The sequence below is a fragment of the Hirsutella rhossiliensis genome (assembly GCF_020360975.1).
Source record: "Hirsutella rhossiliensis strain HR02 chromosome Unknown scaffold00012, whole genome shotgun sequence".
In the NCBI taxonomy this organism is placed as follows: domain Eukaryota; kingdom Fungi; phylum Ascomycota; class Sordariomycetes; order Hypocreales; family Ophiocordycipitaceae; genus Hirsutella; species Hirsutella rhossiliensis.
This window is the reverse complement of record NW_025408678.1, coordinates 205,989-224,600: the sequence shown is the minus strand read 5'-3', so window position 1 is coordinate 224,600 and position 18,612 is coordinate 205,989. Positions and strand designations below refer to the sequence as shown.

At 61.2% G+C, this 18,612-nt stretch overlaps 5 protein-coding genes across 5 annotated transcripts; 2 read left to right on the top strand and 3 right to left on the bottom strand.

Annotated features, from left to right (window-relative positions):
- Positions 1-2,365: 2,365 nt before the first annotated feature.
- HRG_09223 (uncharacterized protein) lies at positions 2,366-5,731 on the top strand (the record flags this gene model as incomplete). The annotated part of the gene is made up of 1 exon (XM_044867694.1): positions 2,366-5,731. The coding sequence occupies one exon, from the start codon at positions 2,366-2,368 to the stop codon at positions 5,729-5,731; it is 3,366 nt and encodes a 1,121-aa protein (XP_044716954.1).
- A 662-nt stretch (positions 5,732-6,393) lies between these two features.
- HRG_09222 (ribosomal l22e protein family domain-containing protein) lies at positions 6,394-7,184 on the top strand (the record flags this gene model as incomplete). Its single annotated transcript, XM_044867693.1, has 4 exons — positions 6,394-6,408; positions 6,574-6,615; positions 6,749-6,945; positions 7,058-7,184. 4 exons carry the CDS (start codon positions 6,394-6,396, stop codon positions 7,182-7,184), a joined length of 381 nt encoding a protein of 126 aa, XP_044716953.1.
- A 412-nt stretch (positions 7,185-7,596) lies between these two features.
- Positions 7,597-8,829, bottom strand: HRG_09221 (mitochondrial carrier protein; the record flags this gene model as incomplete). The annotated part of the gene is made up of 3 exons (XM_044867692.1): positions 7,597-8,187; positions 8,350-8,570; positions 8,664-8,829. 3 exons carry the CDS (start codon positions 8,827-8,829, stop codon positions 7,597-7,599), a joined length of 978 nt encoding a protein of 325 aa, XP_044716952.1.
- Positions 8,830-9,732: 903 nt separating this feature from the next.
- On the bottom strand, positions 9,733-14,987 carry HRG_09220 (dim2-associated protein 1; the record flags this gene model as incomplete). The annotated part of the gene is made up of 4 exons (XM_044867691.1): positions 9,733-9,776; positions 9,834-11,493; positions 11,547-11,777; positions 11,862-14,987. The coding sequence occupies 4 exons, from the start codon at positions 14,985-14,987 to the stop codon at positions 9,733-9,735; spliced, it is 5,061 nt and encodes a 1,686-aa protein (XP_044716951.1).
- Positions 14,988-17,867: 2,880 nt separating this feature from the next.
- Positions 17,868-18,365, bottom strand: HRG_09219 (uncharacterized protein; the record flags this gene model as incomplete). The annotated part of the gene is made up of 1 exon (XM_044867690.1): positions 17,868-18,365. The coding sequence occupies one exon, from the start codon at positions 18,363-18,365 to the stop codon at positions 17,868-17,870; it is 498 nt and encodes a 165-aa protein (XP_044716950.1).
- Between the last annotated feature and the right edge of the window lie 247 nt (positions 18,366-18,612).

The following is an 18,612-nucleotide window of genomic DNA, read 5'->3' as shown; positions in this document are numbered from 1 at the left end:
CAAGGAGGCCGAGGCTCTAGAGGAAGTCGGAGCGCCTGCAGAAGCCGAAGCGCCTGCTGAAGCCGAAGCATCTGCGGAAGCTGAGGCACCCGTCGAAGCCGAAGTACCCATAGAGACAGAGGCGCCTGCGGAACCCGTGGAAGCTGAGGCGCCTGCAGAGACGGAAGCACCCAAGGAGGCCGAGGCTCCAGAGGAAGTTGGAGCGCCTGCAGAAGCCGAAGCGCCTGCTGAAGCCGAAGCACCTGTCGAAGCTGAAGCACCTGTGGAGGCTGAGGCGCCTGCAGAGACGGAAGCACCCAAGGAAGCCGAGGCTCCGCAGGCAGGCGATGAAGCTGCCGACGCTGGCAACGAAATCCCTGCACAGCCGGCCGAAGAATCGGAGCCTGCAAGCCAACCTGCTGAGGAGGCTGAACCACAACCGGAAACGGCGGTTGAGCAAGCTGAATCGGCCCAGCCTGAGAAGGAGCAGAGTGAAGATGCTGAGCCAGCAGCAGAGGCGGAAGACAAGGCCGAACCAGTTGAGGAGTCACCCGCGCCTGACGCAGATGAAGTTTATGCACAGGTGAATGGAGAGACGGAGGCAGCAGAAGACGAATCCAAGGCAGAGGCAGACAAAGCAGAGCCCGAGGCCGATGCGGAAGACGTCCAGCCCTCTGAGGACACCGCTCCAGCCCAAGCAGAGGCTACGAAGGCCGACGAAGAGACAAAAGCGGCCGAGCCTCCCGAGAAAGTGGCCCCTGAGGCAGCCCCTGCTGAATCTGCTACCCCGGTTGAAGCGGCTATCGGGACTGAAAGTGCGGTAGCTGCCGAAACTGCATTGGAGGCAGTCGAGGCTGCTGAACCGCCAACAGTCGCGTCAGATGATTCGAAACCTGCGGAAGCATCTGCGGAACCTGAGGCCGACAAGATAGCCGATTCTGCGCTTGACGAAGAGAAGCTTGAGAGAGCAGCTGAAGAGCCGCAACCGCCAGCTGCCGTTGACGACACGGCTGAAGCTGAGCCCTCTGTCCCTGAACAGGAGCAGCCCGAAACGGATGACAAGCCAAGCGATGCAACTCCCGAGTCTCTCCCGACTGCCGAGGAAGAAGAAAGCAAAGACACGGTTGGGCCAATTCCAACTACCAAAGAAGAAGCCCGAGGATCTCGGTCGAAGAAAGGTGAGGAAATTAGTTCTTTCAATGTCTTATTTCCTTTGTCGAAACCGCCTGAAGACTTCACGCCCCGACTGGCTGTGGATGTCTTGGCGCCTGACCGCAGGGATCGCCTGGATGAGGAATCGGCCATGTGTCAAGATGCTGGAGCTATATCACCTGCCCCCGAAGGACCGACTGACCCGGAGACGACACCGACGACGAAGCAAGCCGAGGCCAAGGAGTCCCAGGAAGAAACCCAGACCACTGAGGAAGCTGGAGGACTGGAGCCCACTGGAGTAGACGTTCAGGACCAAACGGTTACCGACGATATGACTCGCAGCATAGACAAAGGCCAGGTCTCGACATTAACCACTGAGGCTCAAGAACAGCTTGACCCCGGAACCACCGATCTCGGTAAAGGCGAACCTAATCGTCCGACTCCGAAGGACGAATCCACTCGCGATGCCCCTGACACTCATGGTGAAGCCGACAAGACTAGGGAAGTTGCAGTCATCCCAGAGACTTCCGGAGAAGACAGCAGCGAGCCTGTTGCAGAAGCTACGACGGAACCCATCGTGCTAACCGAAGGCACGGCCGAAGTCCCGTCAGATGGGCAGACAAATGCCTCCCAGGTTGACCTATCTGGAAAAGACAATGACGAGCCTGCGGAAAAGCATACGCCGGAGCCCATGACGGAGCCTGCGACCGAACCTCCGTCAGAACCCTTGCTAGAGCCTACGCGAGAGCCTACGGAGCTTCCATTAGAGACTTCGGCAGAGCCTACGTCCGAGCCCATGACAACGCCTGCGGCAGGATCTGTCATGCTGCCCGAAGGTCTGGCCGATGTTTCATCAGAGGGTCAGCCAGACGCATCTGAGGCTCAACTATCTGGAGAAGGCAAGAGCGAGTCTACGGAAAAGCCTGCGGCAGAGTCGTCTGCAGAGCCAACGCTAGAGTCCTTGGAAGAGCCTCCGTCAGTACCCGTGCCCGAGGCTGCGATAGAGTCTCTGGAAGAGTCCATGCCAGAACCTACTACGAAGTCTTTGGCAGAAATAAATGAGGGGACTCCGGCCGATTCAGCTGTAGAGCCCACGCCAAAACCCTCGAAAGAGCCTGTAGCAGGACCTGTGGAAGAGGCTATTGAGCCGGTGGCAGAACTCAGGGAGGAGACTCCGGCCGAATCAGTTACGAAACCCATGCCGGAGCCCGCTGCAGAGCCTGCGGCAGAACCTATGGCGGAGTCCACATCAGAGCCCACGAAGGAGCCCGCACCTACGCCGGAGCCTGCCACGGATTTTACGGAAGATACTGCAGCAGAACCTGCTCCGGAGCAAAAGTCGGAACTTTCGGCCGAGCCTATGCCAGAGCCTACGCCAGAGCCCACGCGAGAGCTCACGGCCGAGCCCGTAATAGAACCCACGTCAGAGCCTCCGTCCGAACTCACGCCAGGGCTCCCAGAGCAGATTGCGGCCGAGCCCAAGGAGGCCCAGGCAGAACCATCGGTAGAGCCTATGGCAGAGCCTGCAGAAGCGCCTACGGAAGAGCCTGCGGTGGGGTCTGTAGAAGCGCTCATAGAAAAGCCAGCAGAACCCAAGGAGCAACCTCTGGCAGAGCCCATGTTAGAGCCCACGGAGGCACCTGCGCTGGTGCCTCCGGGAGAGCCTGTTTCTGAGCCTGCGGCAGAACTCAAGGAGACCTTGGCAGAACAACCAGCAGAGCCCACGCTCGAGCCTGCCGCCGAGCCCACGCCAGAGTCCGCTTCAGAGCCAGCGCCGGAGTCTACGGAGGCGTCTGCGGAAGAGCCAGTAGAGCCCAAGGAGCAGCCCGCGTCTGAGCCTGCGGTAGAACCTAAGGAGACTCCGGCAGAACTGCCAACAGTGCCCACCCTAGAGTCTCTGGCAGAGCATCCGGCCGGGCCCGTGGCAGAGTCTACGGAGGAGTCTACAGAACCCAAGCAGGAACTTCCGGCAGAATCCACGCCAGAGCCCACGGAGGAGCTCCTAGCAGAGCCTACGCCGGAACCTCTAGCAGAGCCTACGGAGCCTGCGGCAGAGCTTACGGAGGCGCTCGCGGAAGTGTTCGCAGAACCTAAGGAGCTCGCGCCTGAGCCCGCATCAGAGACTATGGAAGAATCTACGGCAGAGCTTTCGGAGCAGCCTGCAACAGAACTTCAGTCTGAGCATACGGCAGAGCCTCTAGTCGAGCCCGCGGCAGAGCCCACGCAGGAGCCTCCGGCAGAACCCGTGGACACGCTTTCAAAAGAGCCTCCGACTGAACCTGCGGCAGAGTCTACGGAAGAGCCCATACAAGAGCCGACGGCCGAGCCCGGTACAGAGTCCCCGCCAGAGCCGACGGCAGAACCCATGCCAGAGCCGACGGAGGAGCCAACGCCAGAGTCCAGGGAGGAGCCGACGGAGGAGCCCGCATCTGATCCTACGGCGGATACCACGGAAGACCTTATGGTAGAGCCTACGGAGCAGTCCGCGGAGGAACCTCCGTCCGAGCCATCGGAAGAGTCCGCCGCGGAATCAAAGGAGGAGCACCCGGCAGAACCTGCGGCAGAACCCGAAGAGGAGCCTCCGTCAGAGCCCACGTCGGAGCCCGCAGAGAGTAGGGAGGAGCTTGTGGCAGAAGCTGCGGAGAAGCCCCCGTCTGACCCTGCGGCAGAGATCACGGTGGAGCCCGCGGAGGGGCCTGCGTCTGAATCTGTCATGGTGCTCGAAAGCCCGGCCGATGGCCTACCGGAGGGGCAGACAGGCGCTTCCGAGGCTGGCCCATGGTCGGCGCCCATGAGTTCCGACGTCACAGCTGCGGATGTGGCAGCTGCAGAAAGCTCTCAAGCCGTATCCCCGGAATCCGCCAGAGAAATCGCCGCCAGCCCTTCGGTTGCTGACGTGCCCGTGCCCGAGAAGGAGGACTCTACGTACTTGGAGCAGCAAGAAACCCCCGAGTCTGTTCCCGAGGTTCCGGCTTCGGCTACCGAGGAAGCTCAGGGAAACGAAGGCATGACATCTCAACCAACTGCGCCTGATGCCGACTCTGAAGACTCGGCAAGATTGACAAAAAGCTCGCAATCCGAGGAGTCGAAACCTGAAGTGGAACTGGCGACTGCATCTCTCTTTGCAGCAGCGGTCTCGGGAATCGCTCTCGGCGCGCTCGACGGCAGTCAAAAAGACGATTCTCCGGAGGCAGATGCTCCTTGCGAGCCAAGCACCGCGTCTGTGGAAGAAGTCGTAGACAAGCTGGATCCCGCGGACTGCGAGCTGGATGCTGGCACTTGCGCCCCCCCTGATGACGCTGGAACGAGGTCGGGGCTGCCAACGGACCCGGGTTTTTTCGACGCCAAGCCCCTACCAACAAATCAAGCGATTCCTTCCCAAGGCGATTTTGGAGCCGCAACTCCCGGAATTGAGGTCCCCGATACGGAGATGGTTAAGCGCGTTCAAGCGCGAATACTTCGGCGGAAGAAGAGACAGGCTCTACGACAAGCTGAAGACACAGTGGCCGTTGCCGTGATTATATACGCAACAGCAGAAGCACTTGTTCCTCCCGAGGGCCCGGCTCCAGGTTCGCCCATTGACAAAGGCAAGGATGGATCCAGTGCGCGACACCAGGCGACTTTGGACTCGCAGACTGCTCAGTCTCGGAGAGATTCTGCCCAGCGCAATCCGGAGTCTGGAGATTGTTATGAGACAATTGCTAACTTGTCGATTACAGATGGCAAATCCAAGGATGTGGGATCGTCAAGCAGTGACAAGGACAAGGATAGGCATCGGAGACACCGGCACTCGCATCACTCGCACCACTCTGGTCGGAGCCGCACTGACGAGGAAGGCAAGGAGAGCAGACGGCGCTCGTCGCACAGCTCGCACAGCTCGCACTCTCGCCGCGATCGGGAGCACAGTGCAGGCTCGGGCAAAGACAAGGCGTCTTCCGGGAAACCTCGCAGGCACGACAGTGGCTACTCTGGAGAAAGCTCCGGAAGCTCAGGGCGCAGACGCAGGACCGCGGAAGAGCAGGCAGAGCACGATAGGAAGAAGTTGGAGAGGCGGCAGAAAGAGAAGGAAGTCGAACGTCGTGAGCCGTCGGGCTCTGATCGGAAGAGCAAAGAGCCAGAAGCCCACTCCGAACGCAGCCACCGATCATCCCGGCGTCACAGCCACTCGGGCCAGTCGCGAACGGAGCAGACAAAAGGTACGAGCCCACGCGAGCGAGAGCCGGTGGTGCAGCAGCCCGAGAAGCGGTTCTTCGACGTCAGAAACGCGGAGGGCATCGTCGGTCGCGGCCCCCCTACCCCACCCTTTGTCGGAGAGGCCTTTATGCCGCCGCCGCCGCCGCCGCCATCGTCGTCCAAGGACTCGAACAGCGCGGAGGGCCAGAGGCACTCCAAGCACAGCAGCGGGCGCCACTCGACGGATCAGGCGCGATCTAAATCTTCCAAGTCCCGGGAGGAGAACAACTCTGACGAAGGAAAAGCTGCTGGATCGAGCCGGTCGCCGCCGGAGGACGCCGCACGACGGGCGAGACATCACGAGCGCAAGAAGGACAAGAAGCCCGGAGGGTTACGCGGCTTTGTGAAGAAGCTGTTCAACTCGTGATGAGAGGATGGTGACGAGATTGCACATGATTGACGCTGGATGAGGAGTCTTTTTCTTTTCACGCCTGTTGGACGAATAATGTATCATGTGTACGAATGTAATGACCGCGCCGGAGCTGTATGTTTTTAGCTTGCCGGACGAGGGATGTTCATGTGGAATACTGTGTGCGATGAATCTTGTTTGTCTATTTCAGTTTATTCGATTGGACTTGCTCTCCACTTCGAACGACGAGGTCCCTTGTCGCATTATAGCTGTTGAAAGTTCAAAGAGCGTATATCGGCAACGAGAATTTCCCGGTAAAGACACTGTTAGATTATCTCGGAGCAAAAGAATGAGGGCATTGGAAGTGCATGATTGGCAATTGTACGCCTGTAAGCCGAATCAATCGAGGTGGTCGTCAAAAAGCATCATGTGGTCTATCATGTGACTCGGTGAGCAGCACAGACGTGCCCCACTCCCTCCGGCCTTGATCGGAGATCGGAGAGAGAGATGATCCAGGCCTGCCCTAATTTTCAGCCCCATTTGGCCATCGCACCGAGAATTTCGGGCATCGCAAGCCAAAGTCGCTATCAAACCTCAACCTCAACCCCCCGAAAAGACGCAGGATTCTACCTCTTTGCGTTCTTCAAGAGTTCAAACTCGACACCGTCTCGCACACCACAATGGCTCCCCAGGTCGTATGTACATGACACCGCTTTGCTGTCGGCGCCGTTGCGCCTCTCGATCCCTCGCCACCTCTCCGTCTTTCTCTGCTGAGGAGGGATTGAGAGGAAGGGGGGGGAGAGGGGGCGATGACGGCGTCTTGAATGGACAGTAGGCTAAGGTCGCATCTTGTTTTTCAGCAGCAGAAGAAATCGGGCAAGGCCCAGAAGCAGGCCAAGAAGGTAGGCAGACAACCCCCCCTCCCCCTTTGTTCTCTCTGGGTGGTGGTGAATGGCGACGACGAGGGGCGCGCGCTGCAGAAGAGAAACACGCAGCGAAGAATGATGGGCTGACATGGGGCCCGGTTTCGCGCAGTTCATCATCAACGCTCAGCAGCCTGCGAGCGACAAGATCTTCGACGTCTCGGCCTTTGAGAAGTTCCTCCAGGACCGCATCAAGGTCGAGGGCCGCACCAACAACCTGGGCGACGACGTCGTCATTCGCCAGGCCGGCGAGGGCAAGATCGAGGTCACTGCCCACAACGACCTGTCCGGTCGCTACCTCAAGTACCTGTGCGTCCTCCCTCGTGATCCCTTGCGTGTGTCAGGGCTGCAGAGCGCAAGGAAGAGGAGAAAAGAAAAAGAAATTCGGGGCTAACTTGCGTCTGTTATCTTTGCCGTGCAGGACCAAGAAGTTCCTCAAGAAGCAGCAGCTTCGTGACTGGCTCCGCGTCGTCTCCACCTCGCGCGGCGTCTACGAGCTCAAGTTCTTCAACGTGGTCAACGACGAGGCCGATGAGGATGACGACTAAGCCCGCCGCCCCGATGTGTCGAGCACGGATGTCCTCTGGCTGGTAAGCTGGGGGTGCGGGTGTTGGGCTTGGCGGTGAAACGGCGTGCTGTGCTGGGGCCGGACAAGTAGCCAGCGACCAATTCAATCAACCACCCGCTCCCAAGTGAGACTTGCTGCGGAGGTGTGGTGTGCCATGCGTTGGAATCCCTGTGCAAAGAACTCTTGATGGTTCTGTAGATTTTTACCGTGCCTTGGTTGCCAGCACACGACTCTTGGGTATATGTGTCGTTCTATATATCGTACACGACCGTGCGCTCTGAGGAAAGGACATGACGCACGGAAGCATGCCGCCACGAGCCAGCAGCAAAAGACGCCGACATCTCCGACTCCTCTCCTCTCCTCCATCCCGCGTCAGGCCACTCGTATCTTGCTCAAGGCAGCGCCCTCATGACAGCCTCAAAAGCCACGAGAGCCACAGCATTAGCCGGAAAGGCGCGCAGAAAACACGGCAGAAACCCCCTCCAATAGCCCCTCCACCCGCTCTCACGATAGACAGCAACAGCAGCATGCCGCCAGCGCGGGAAGCGCCTCACGCCGTCGCCGAGCGCACCGCCAAGGGGATCCGTCATGATGCGCTGCTTGACCAGGTCGCTCGGGTAGCTCGTGAGCCAGAACACCTGGGCGCTGAGGCCGCCGGCCCAGAAGTTGACGGCGGGCGCGGCCAGGTCGGTGTGGCGGCGCAGGGCGCGCGACAGCACGTCGTAGCCGGCCCACCAGAAGAAGAAGAAGCTGCGGAAGAGCAGCGTGGCCGACAGGCCGTGGTACAGGCCGCGCAGGCCGTGGGCGGCGTGTATCTTGGCCACGCAGTCGAGCGGGCCCGAGTACAGGCGCTGCGACTTGGCGGCGGCGTACTGGATCTGGAGACGGGCCTTGACGTGCTCGACGGGCGCGGCGATGAAGCTGACGGTTGCGCCGGCTAGGATGCCTGCCAGCCCGTGGCCGAGGGGGGGGAGATGCCGGTGCTGATGCGGAAGCGGATGCCGCTCGGGGCTCGACGACGGACGGGGGAGCTCACCACCATCCGAAGAAAGCGAGGAGGGCAAACTCGAGCGCAGCCGACGCAGCAGCATGTCAAACCCGAAGCCGCCATCCCCCTCCCCCGTCCCCGGGGCCCACTCGTCCACCCCAAAGACATGCTGCGCCAGGACGCGCCGATACACAGCCAGCGAGCCGAGCATGACGGAATCCATGACAGCCCAGCCCACGAGCGGCGGCGTCGCGCCCTTGTACAGCCCAGCAAGGCCCTCGAGCCGCACCGTCTGCACCGCGCACTGCAGCGGGCCGCGGAACCGCTGCGCCGGCGTCGTCTGCAGCCGCACCTTGACCGTGTCAAAGGGATGGCCAACTGTCTCTGGTTGGCCGGCCGGCATGGGGCATGGAGAGAGAGAGAGAGAGAGAGAGAGGAAAGGGGGGGAAGATGCCCGGGCACCTCACGCACCGGAGAGCTTGGCCACGCCGCTGAACATGCCCGCCACGAAGCCCCTGTAGTCCCGCCCCGGCACCGCGTCCTTGCCGCCGCCCTGGCGTTGCGCGTGCGCCTCCGGGGGCTGCGGCGGCAGGCCAAGGGGCGCCGTCGGGGAGCCAGCGTCCGGAGCCGGCGCCATCGTGACGGCGCAGGAAAAAAGTGAGCGGTGGTGATGGAGGTGGTTGACGAGGGCGAAAAGTAGGTCCGCAGTTTTTGCATGTAAAGTTACAGTACAATATCGGGGCAGTGTCGCCGTCGTGCCGGTGCCGGGGCGCTGTGGACCCCTCCGCTGTCGATGACGGCCCGATCTCGTCCGAGAAAGACGGCCCCAGCGACCGTGGGGAGGCACATGCAGTATATATATATATATATATATATATATATATACACATATATTATATTCATGACTTCGCACTCGTGCGGAAAAGACTGGAAAGATTTCCATTTTGGAAGAAACTGCACACGGACTCAAATCATGGCACTAGGCCAATGGTTTCATGTCCGCCTCGTTTTTATGTGACTGGTGAATCTCGATTTACATCGCCCCCTCCCCCCCCCCCCCCCTCGACTCTCCACGCCTCGCCCGCCGCGTCCAGGTTGAGCGCGTGCCGACCTCATGTGCAACCCCCAATCGGCCTCTCAGCAAACCACCAAGCTCAATAGATTTCACCACCCACCGCACCTCGACATTATCGCCTCCATCGCGGCTAGTCATGCATCCAAGGCCCCAAGCCGAGCCCCAGCAACTGATGCTTCGCTCTAGTAAATAGAAACCGCCTGTCGTTTCGTCGTCATGAATGAGGGAATCGAAAGAAAACTTTTTCACCAAGGAAATGCTGTCCTGGCATAAAAAATGGACAGCATCTCGCCTTGCTGTGCGAATCGTGCCCACTCCAGCCCTCTGCGTATCTGCCCCGGTGCTTCCACCGTTCTGCAAACACCCCCTTTCTCTTCGTCATCTTCGTCTTCCACTACTCGCCGGGTCCATCCATGCCAATTTGAGATTCAACGCCATGGGCCGGGTCTGCATGCGACCGGTTTGCTAAAATGTATCCGTGTCCTGGCTGGCAATGGTGCCAAATGTGTCTGTGCCGTCAAGTTAGCCTCGATGCCATCAACTCTCTATCCGCCACGTCAACTCACCTCTCTTCCGCCGCCTCTCCTCCCTGGCTGCATCCGCTTCGGGACTCTTGGGCGTCATGGCCCTGGGCCCAGTGGGCCTTCGGGCGGGCACCCCGAGCATCGTGTTCAGATTCCTGTTCTCGGGCTTTGGGCTGCTCCCCGAGCGGTGGCTGAGGTGCGTTGCCGTCAGCGTCCCGTAGCCGCTCTCCGAGCTCTGGTGCGGCGGCGGGCTGTTCTCCTTGAGCTTCGACACTCGGCTCGCCCGCGCCGGCGCCTGCGCTCCGGGGCTCTCCATCGGCTCCTTGGGCGGGCGTGGTGGCCCGGGCGACGAGTGCCAGTACTCTCCATCGGCCGTCGCCCCGGCCGACGAAGGGTTGCTGAACCTGTGCGTGTTGGTGGGCAGGCGGTTCAGGCTCGTCGCGGAACCAGCCCACTCCGTCGACCTGGGCGTCAGCGGGTTGTTGTATTCCTGGGCAGACGTCTCCAGCGCCGTCCGGAATCGCTCAGTCTGCCCGGGCCGAGGCTGAGGATGCTGCAGGTTCAGCGAATTGCGGTGTGCCTTGTACTTGGGGTCCTCCGGGCTCATCTGCACAATGGCCGGGCCATGGTGTTCTCGTTCCTGCATCGGAGACGCCAGGTTCTGTTCGGAGAATCCCGAGTGAGGCTTGTCCTCCTCACTGGGATCGTATCTGTAGTTGTCCTCGTGCAAAGCCAGACTGGAGCCAGAGCGCGAGGGAGGCGGAAAGTCGTCGTATTTCTGACCTCCCTTCTTGGAGTTTCCGCTGCCGCGGAGCACCCGCCCCACGCTCGAGGCCGTCGTCTCTGACCAGCGCGAAATCTTGGGCAGCCATCCGGACGAGCTGCTCGACTTGTGTTTCTTGCCCTTTTCCGTGCGAGGCGTGTTCTCGGCACTCAGCGGCTGCTGCCCAGCCGAGTCGGTCCGTTGCGGTGGCGTCTCGAGTGGCACGGAGCCGCCCCGCTGGACTTGGTCGGGCGGGCCGAGCGACATTCGGCTGGGGGGCTTTGTTCTCTCGGCCGTAGGGCTGGGAGGGTCGTATTGGAGTTCTTCGTCGTCCTCTTCCACCGTGCTGATGGGACGATCCGAGAGCCTCCGGTCGCCTCCCAGGTTGGCACCTTGCCCGCGGTTCTGCGACGCCAACAAGTGGCCCGAGTGGCTGGCGTGACTGGCCGTCGAGTTGCCCTCGGGCTCGTAGCCCTTGTCTTGCTCGTATTGGCCCTCGGGCTGCAGATTGTCAAAGGACAGGGCGGGCCCCGCCGTGGAAACTGGCCGGGCCGTCTGCGTCTTGAGGACGTCGACTTCGCCCAGCAATTGCATCAGCATGTCTTCAATGCGGCTGAGGTCATTCGTGCCCTTGGCACTGAGGCCCTGCAGCGCCCGTCGCCACAGATTCCGCTTCTTGCTTGCCGAGTCATCGATTGTGCCGGCCTGAGAGCCGCTCTGTAGGGAACGCGACGCCGCACCAGGATAAGGCCTAGGGCCATTGATGGACTTTTGGAGCTTTTCCGTGTTCTCCACGTTGGCAAAGACCACATCGTCACCAGTGTCCTGGACCAGGTCTTTCATCTCCCGAAAAGAGTTGCGCATCTCCAACGCCGCATTCATGAGCAATGCCACAATCTCCGTGTCGCGGGCGCTCCTCTGTGCATCACGCACCATTAACTATAAACTGTTAGCACTTACCCTCCGTCACTGCCCGAGCTCGTATGGCTTACATGTTGCATCAAGGCCACAATGTCCTTGTTCTCAATGCGCTCCATGCCCGCGCCAGTGGCCGCATCATAAAAGGGAGACGTCATTCCCTGAGACATGCCGCTCAGGTGGCGGCCATGGTCCCGAGGGGCGTAGAAGGGGTCGTCGCCGCCACCGAAGTCGACGGCCTTTCCTTTGGAACCGGCGTCTGGCGTCCGGTTTGGCCCGTTTGACATGTAACCCTCGTCGTACTTCTGGCCAAAGCCAGGGCTACCGGTGTGGAACGGGGCGTCGAGCCCATGCGCACCCAGCAAGTTGTCGTTCAACGCAGGATTGACAATGGGGCTGGCGTCCTCGTAAGGGTTCGTTATGAGCGTGTCTCGCTTGCGCTCATCCGAGGTTCGGTGCCATTCATCTTGATCCTGGCTCTGCGTGGCGGCCATGCCAGCGGCAGCTCCCAAGGCAGCCGCTCCCACGGCCTCCGTAACTCCTAAACTCCCCTCTTTGCCGCCATGGTCTTGCCCATAGCCAGTATAGTCCTGCTGAGTCGGCGTCGCCCGACCGGACCACGACCCTCCGTCCCGCCGTCCGTCAAGACGACCCTCCACGAGGGAAGGGTTGGTGTGCAGGTCATCGTCGATGTAACCAAGCTCGGGCATGGGGTTGTCAAAGTCGGGAACGCCGCTGGCGCCCACTTTTGGAGTCTCTTCAAGATCAAGCCTGTCGACGCTGTGTGCAGGCGTGTTGCGCGGTTCCCAGCCCTGCATGGTGCGCTCCTTGAACGACTTGTTCCGGAATACTCCCGCGGGTCGGAAGGCCTCGTCAGCACCACCCTCGGCGGTCGCTTGCTTCCTCTCCTGTGCGGCTTTCAAGGCTGCGGCTGCGGCGCCGACTGCTCCGGCTGTGATGGCCGCCTCCGAGGCGGTGGGGGAATGCCTGTACTTGGTGCGGGGGACCTTTCGGCCGTGCTCGTCGACATCGAATTCGGAGAACTCTTGCGACTGCGTCTGCGATAGTGACCCTGTGGAGGCATGCGCCTCTTCCTCGAGCTCGCGACGGCTGTCGACGGACGTCTTGCCAGGGCTCAGGCCTCGGCCGCTGTAGGCCTTTGACCCGTTGTCGTATGATATGGTAGAGTCCCGAGCACCGTGGTGGTCGTAGCCAGATCCGGCAGTTAAAACAGACTGCTCGAGCATCGAGCCATCCACAAGCGAAGCAACGGCCGACTCTACGCCCATGGGCGGGTGGACAAAGTCGGGATTGGCCCCGACGCCTCGCACTTCCTGCGCGGAATGCTCGTACAGGGCGTCGCCGTGACCGCCGCCCGTCGAAGTTTGATCAAACTCTGCGCTTCTCGCCTTGCTGGGCACCGACTCTTGCGAGTGCGCGGATCGCACATGCCAGCCGAGCTCCGGAGTCTTTCCCGGGGACGGTTGGCCGTTGGGAGAGTGCAGATCCCGGCAGCTCTGGGGCGGTGGAGCTTCGCTTCCTCCCTCGGTGTACCCCGAGACGCTCGGAATGGGACTCAGGCCCCGCGCCCCCGCCTGATAGGGGACGTACTTGAGCGGAGGCGGCACGTCTTGGTGGCTGAAGTAGCGGTCTTCATAATCGTCTTCGGGGTAGTCGGGCGGGCTGCCCTCATATTCGTCGTAGTGGCCCACCTGATTCCGACGACCAGAATCGTCGGTTTCACATTCCTGGTCGTATTCCTTCTTTCCACGGGGAAGGGCCATCAGATCGCCGTGGGAGACGTTGGCGTGCTTGGTACCTAGGGTCTGCTGGAGGTCGACTGGAGTTCTTGTCCCCGTGGGCGTCAAGGCGGGAGAGGCCATGGCTGCGTCGTGTCCGGAAACGAGCTCCTCGCTGGCGGAATGAGGCCTGTCGGTGACGGCAGAGAGGATGGACGTTCGGGTCATGTCGGACGGGTTGATGTCGCTCATGAGCGGCATTGGCGGTGCTGGAGCGGCGAGGTCCTCCTCATCTTCATATTCCTCTGCGTAATGGTCGCTGCGACTCCTTACAGAGTCTGCCCTCCTTCGGCGTCTGTCACGCTGCCTCCTCTCCGGAGAATCGGACTTTTCGTCGTCCAAGGCGGAAGACGCGCTTTTGGCCATGGCGGCCCCCGCCGCGCCGGCGGCCGCCCTCTTGAGCAAGTTGTTGCTGCGTTTCGGGGTGACAACATCGGAATCGTGTCCCTGGTAATCGGCATCGACGGAACTGCGGCTGAGGCTGCGCAACGACGTGTCGTCGTAGTCGTGTTTTCGTCCCTCGTGGTGACGGGAAGCATCTCGCGAACGATCGGTCCGCTGGCCCGACGACCGCCGGCGATCTGTGGAGACGTCATCCCGTGAGGCGGATGTGCCCGACGTCGAGGTGAGGGACCCACGCCGGCCCTCGCGCTTGCTCTGCTCCCGCTTGAGGGCGCTCAACTCGGGCAAGATGAGCCTGCGAATGGCGTCTTCGACGGTTTCGAGGAGCTTCGGATTGTTGATGGATGACTTTGAGGTGCCCGAGCGCATGGAGCGTGTGTCGAGGGAGCGATGACTCGGAGATATATTCGACGACAGAACGCTAGACTCGGCCGCGGAGACATTGGACTCCTGCTGGCTGCGGCTAGACCGGCGACGTGGCGAGCGGAGCTCTTCAGGCGCGGGCTCACTGACGCTGCTCGTCCTGCTTTTCGAGTGTCGCTTCCGCTCCGGCTTCTCCCTTGGCTTGTCTGCAATCTTGACGCGCTCCTTGCCTCGAGTCTTGTTGTTGCTGATCTCGCCCATGGCGGCGCCGGCGAGCGCTCCCGTGGCAGCAGCAGCAGCCAGGCCATGTGGTCCGCGGAATGGACTAGCCGAGCGCCTAGCATCACCGGTGCCTCCCGAGCCATCGAGAAAACTGTCAGTCGGGATGGCGGAGATTTCCGAGGGGTTGCCCGGCTGGTAGGATTCGGCCGTGGGGATCAATGGGCTGGCAGGTCGTCGGCGCCGACGATTGCGGTCGATCTCTATGTCGATTGGATTCCTCGAGACATTGGACTCTTCCGTCGCCGATGCGTACGACGTCATGCTGTTAGCGTCTCCCTCGGCCAGCTCTATTTCGCGCGAGGCAATGGCCTCGTCGAGCGGTATACGTCGAGTCAGAGAGGCCTTGCGAGAGCCTTTGGTCTCCGTCACCTGGATGTGATCGCCCTTGCTCTTCTTGGAAGGGGTCAGGCGCACGCGGACGCTGGGCTTGCGGTCGGATCCCGGGTTGGCCTTGCTTCCCTCAAAATACTCGATCAAGAGGGACGTCTGGGAGCGGTTGGTCTTGTGGCCGCGCGTGCGAATCGTGACGGGAGTGCCGTCCTCGGGAAGGGAGTAGGAGGATTTCTCGTCGCCAGGCTTGGACACATCAGTCGTCAATTCGGTCGGCGTCGCTGTCTCGGTCTCAGTCGGGGCAGGAAGTGGCGGAGCCTTTTTGGAATTAGCGCCCATGGTGACGCCGGGCAGAGAGACGCAACAGTGGCGAGGGTGCCGACGACGACGGCGCCGAACGGGGGGGCAGAGAGCAGAAAAGTGCTTCCAGAGGTCAAGCGGGTCGAGGTTTGCTAAGAAGTCGACGTCAAGACATGCGGGATGAGACGAGACCAGCTGAAGGGGAGTGAGAAAAATCTGGTAACACAGCAACAGCGTGAGCTCGGCGAGACACCAATGAGCCGTCTTGCGGGCTGCTGCAGCAAGCGACTCACCAGGAAGCACAAGAGAACAAGGATGCTGCAACGCTCTCGGGCGGAAACAGCCGCGCAGGACTATGCCGGGCAGAGAGAGGCAATCTCGGACGAGGAGTTGAAGATGGCAAAGATGGCGCTCGTGGCGACTGCAGGCGTGAGCGAGATTGGATGTAGGTACACAAGCAAGGCAAGGCAGAATTATGTACAGTATGCCGTCGGTGACGGCGGGCCGCAGGAAGCTCGAGGCTGGTCCGGCCAGAGGGGGTGATGAAGCAGGATGTTTCTGGGCAGCACCAGCCGCAGAGGGGCGGTGGACGACGAGGAGGAGGCGAGCGCGGCGAGGCAGCACCAACATGCAACGACGACGGCAGGGGGGCGTTTCGATTGAGACGGTAATTGTGTTGTTATTGCGCCCCAAAAAACAGGCTGGGGTGGGTGGATGAAGTGATGAGTTGGCGCTGCCGACGTAGCTTGTCCAATCGAGCTTGGAGCGCCAGGGGTGGCTTGACGTTAGGGCCCGTCGGGATCCACGGGCGAGCTGGCGACTGGTGGAGAGGCTTTGTTTCGTCCAGACTAGAGAGCTGTCGTGTGCTGCTGATGCGTGCTGGCAAGCGTCGTCGTCGGAGGGAATGAGGCAGGGCAGGCAGGGCAGGGCAGGGCAAAGGGCGTGGTGTGGCGGAGGTTGAGCGACAGCTGGAGCGACAGCTGGCAACGGCGGGCGCTGCTGAGCCCTGACGGCTCTGGAGGAGTAGGTGCGGACAGGGTACGGACAGGGTACGGACAGGGTAGCTCGATAAGGCAGGTCGAGCTGGTGCTACGTGCTGGTGCTACGCAGAACTCGTACTGTGCACCTCGTGCGCTCTGCGGGGCCGTCCGATTGATTCGCGGGCAACGCCAAGTCGATAAATACAGTGCACGCTACCGTGTTGTTTGTGCGTCGACACTGTCGGCTGTTGACATGCCCTGGGTGTACCGTAATACCTACTGTGCCTTGCTGTATTACAGCACGGTTTGCGTCCAGTACCCGGGCAAGCAGCAAAAAGGCCAAACACGACGATGAGCTCCCAGGTGCCAGGCTTCACCGTCATCCGACCTCTTGCGCATGCTTTGCAGATCCCTCAAAAGAAACCTCCCGGTGGCCAGACTCGCCCTCCTCATCCAATTGCTGCTGCTGCATCTCGGTTGACCCGGCCACCCAGAGGCCCTCGAGGCTGTTGGCCAGCGCCGTTGGAGGAAGCCCTGGAGCGAGGATCCCCGCAGTGGCTCGTGTCGGCCAGTCCCCTAAGACGGGCCGCCCAATGAGGAACCATCCACCCCCGCGGCTCCACACAAGCCGGCCCGGGGGTCCCCCCCCTGCTGGCTGCCGTGGAAACCATCCATGCCATCATCTCCAAATATTACTGTAGGTACGGATGGACACTCCGTACGCTTGCCGGCAAACACGAAGCAACCCCGGCCGGCCCTAATACCGTAGACGACTCAGAACTCATGCTGGCTCCTTATAAAGCCCATCCATTCATTTCTCCCTCCCCATCAACACCATGCCGGCATCCTATGCGGCCCCGCCACGCCCTCATTCCAGCCGATAGGGCTGAAACTCGGGACAAGAGCTGATTTCATCATCATCTCCTCCTCTGCCCGGCGGAGCGGAAAACGGGAACACGCTTATTCTGCGGGACGGGGACCCAAGTACGTAAGCAAGCACCCATCCCATCCGTATCGGCCGTTATTATTAATATAATACGGCTCCGGGCCGGTGAAACAGAGCAAGGGCTCTATGTACTGTAGGTAGGTAGGTAGGTACTCCACGCAAACGCCAGCGCTGCTCCAGATGTGTCTGTGTCTGTCGCGATGATAACCACGGCAACCGACGCGAATTTGTTCAATCAACCCTGGAAAGCAAACGGGCCATCTGCCTGCCGTTTGGCCGCTATTCGACGCACCCGGCCATTCGACTGCACAGACGACATGGTCTGGCTGGCGGCGAGCTACAGCCGTCGCCGCCGCGCGGGCAAGACATGCATGCATGCCTGGTGAATGCTCTCCTCGTGTGTGCCGCTGTCGCCCAGAGAACCCAACCCGTCTTGCACGACCTAGGCTGGGGCTTCTGGGCCAATGGCCACATGTGAGACGCCATTCGACGAGCTTCTGCGCCTGTCTTTGGGGACGCTGCTCAGCTGTTGCCGTCCTACGTAGATGCAGCATTCGATTGCGGGGGACGACATGGGGTCCTACTCTCGCCAATCGGGCTCGGCAAGCAAAGACAATGGTTCCCTGTGCATTCAGGCTGATGATTGATACCGAGCACGTGAGTAGAGTTGATGCGGATTCAACATGGCCAATCCGCCCTTCAACGTCCGACACAAGCCAAGCGTCACCAAACGCCGCAGGCCTGGCATCCTGCCGCCTGGGAAAAGGTCCAATCCGAAAGCCGTCACGGATCGCCCGCTGATCCGCCTGTCGCCTGCCATGGTCCAGTCCATGCGCCCCGAGTCCCAGCATATCCAGATACTCCCAGCCCTCGAACAAACGACCTCGCCATTAGACGCCTCCTCCCCTCACCTCCGCTTGAGAGAAGAAAAGAAGCCGAAACAGTTGGTTGATACATGATTCATAAAGAGATGGGCGATGCATCTTCAATCGTTCAGGCACATCCTCGTGAGGGTGGCGCCGTATGTGCCTCGGGCGGCGACCGTGGCTGCTGCTGATTCTGCTGGCTCTGCTGATTCTGATTCTGCGGTACCGCGTGGCAGTACCCCGGCGGCCGCCCCCTGGCACCCTCGGCCTCGCCCTCGGGCTCCGGGAGCACGACACGGGGGTACTCGGCGAGAGGCGGCGGCGGTGTCTTGGCCTCGTAGGGCGGGGGCGCCTCGCCGAGCTCGTTGAGGCCCTCGAGGGGGCGGGTGCCGCCGAGGGTGGCCCAACGGCGGCTGGTGCGGGCGACGAGGAAGCCGCCCGGGCCGATGACGCGGTCGTCGGCCCAGCCGGGGCCATTGGGGTCGCGGGCGCGCTGGTGGCGTCTCCACATGAAGAAGACGAAGCAGCCGACGCTGAAGACGGAGAGCAGGGGCACGATGATCCAGATGAGCGGCTGCGTCGGCACGCCCCCTTGGGCGTCCTCGGCCGACGGCGGGGGCGGCATAGGTAAAAGAGCGGACCGGCGACGGGGTGGTGAATATATAGTCTTTCGGCCGGGAGGAACGGGAGGAGGATGAGCTTGTAACGAGCTGCTGCTGCTGCTGCTGCTTGCTTTAAAGAATATCAAGGCAGCTTATCCCAGTGCGAGCGTACGACCCTAAGAATGGGCACATCCAGCGTCGTGTCGGGAGAGCCCAGCTCCCTCTGGTCGAGGAGCAAGCTCGACGGCCGTATAAGCCGAGGCCCCGAGG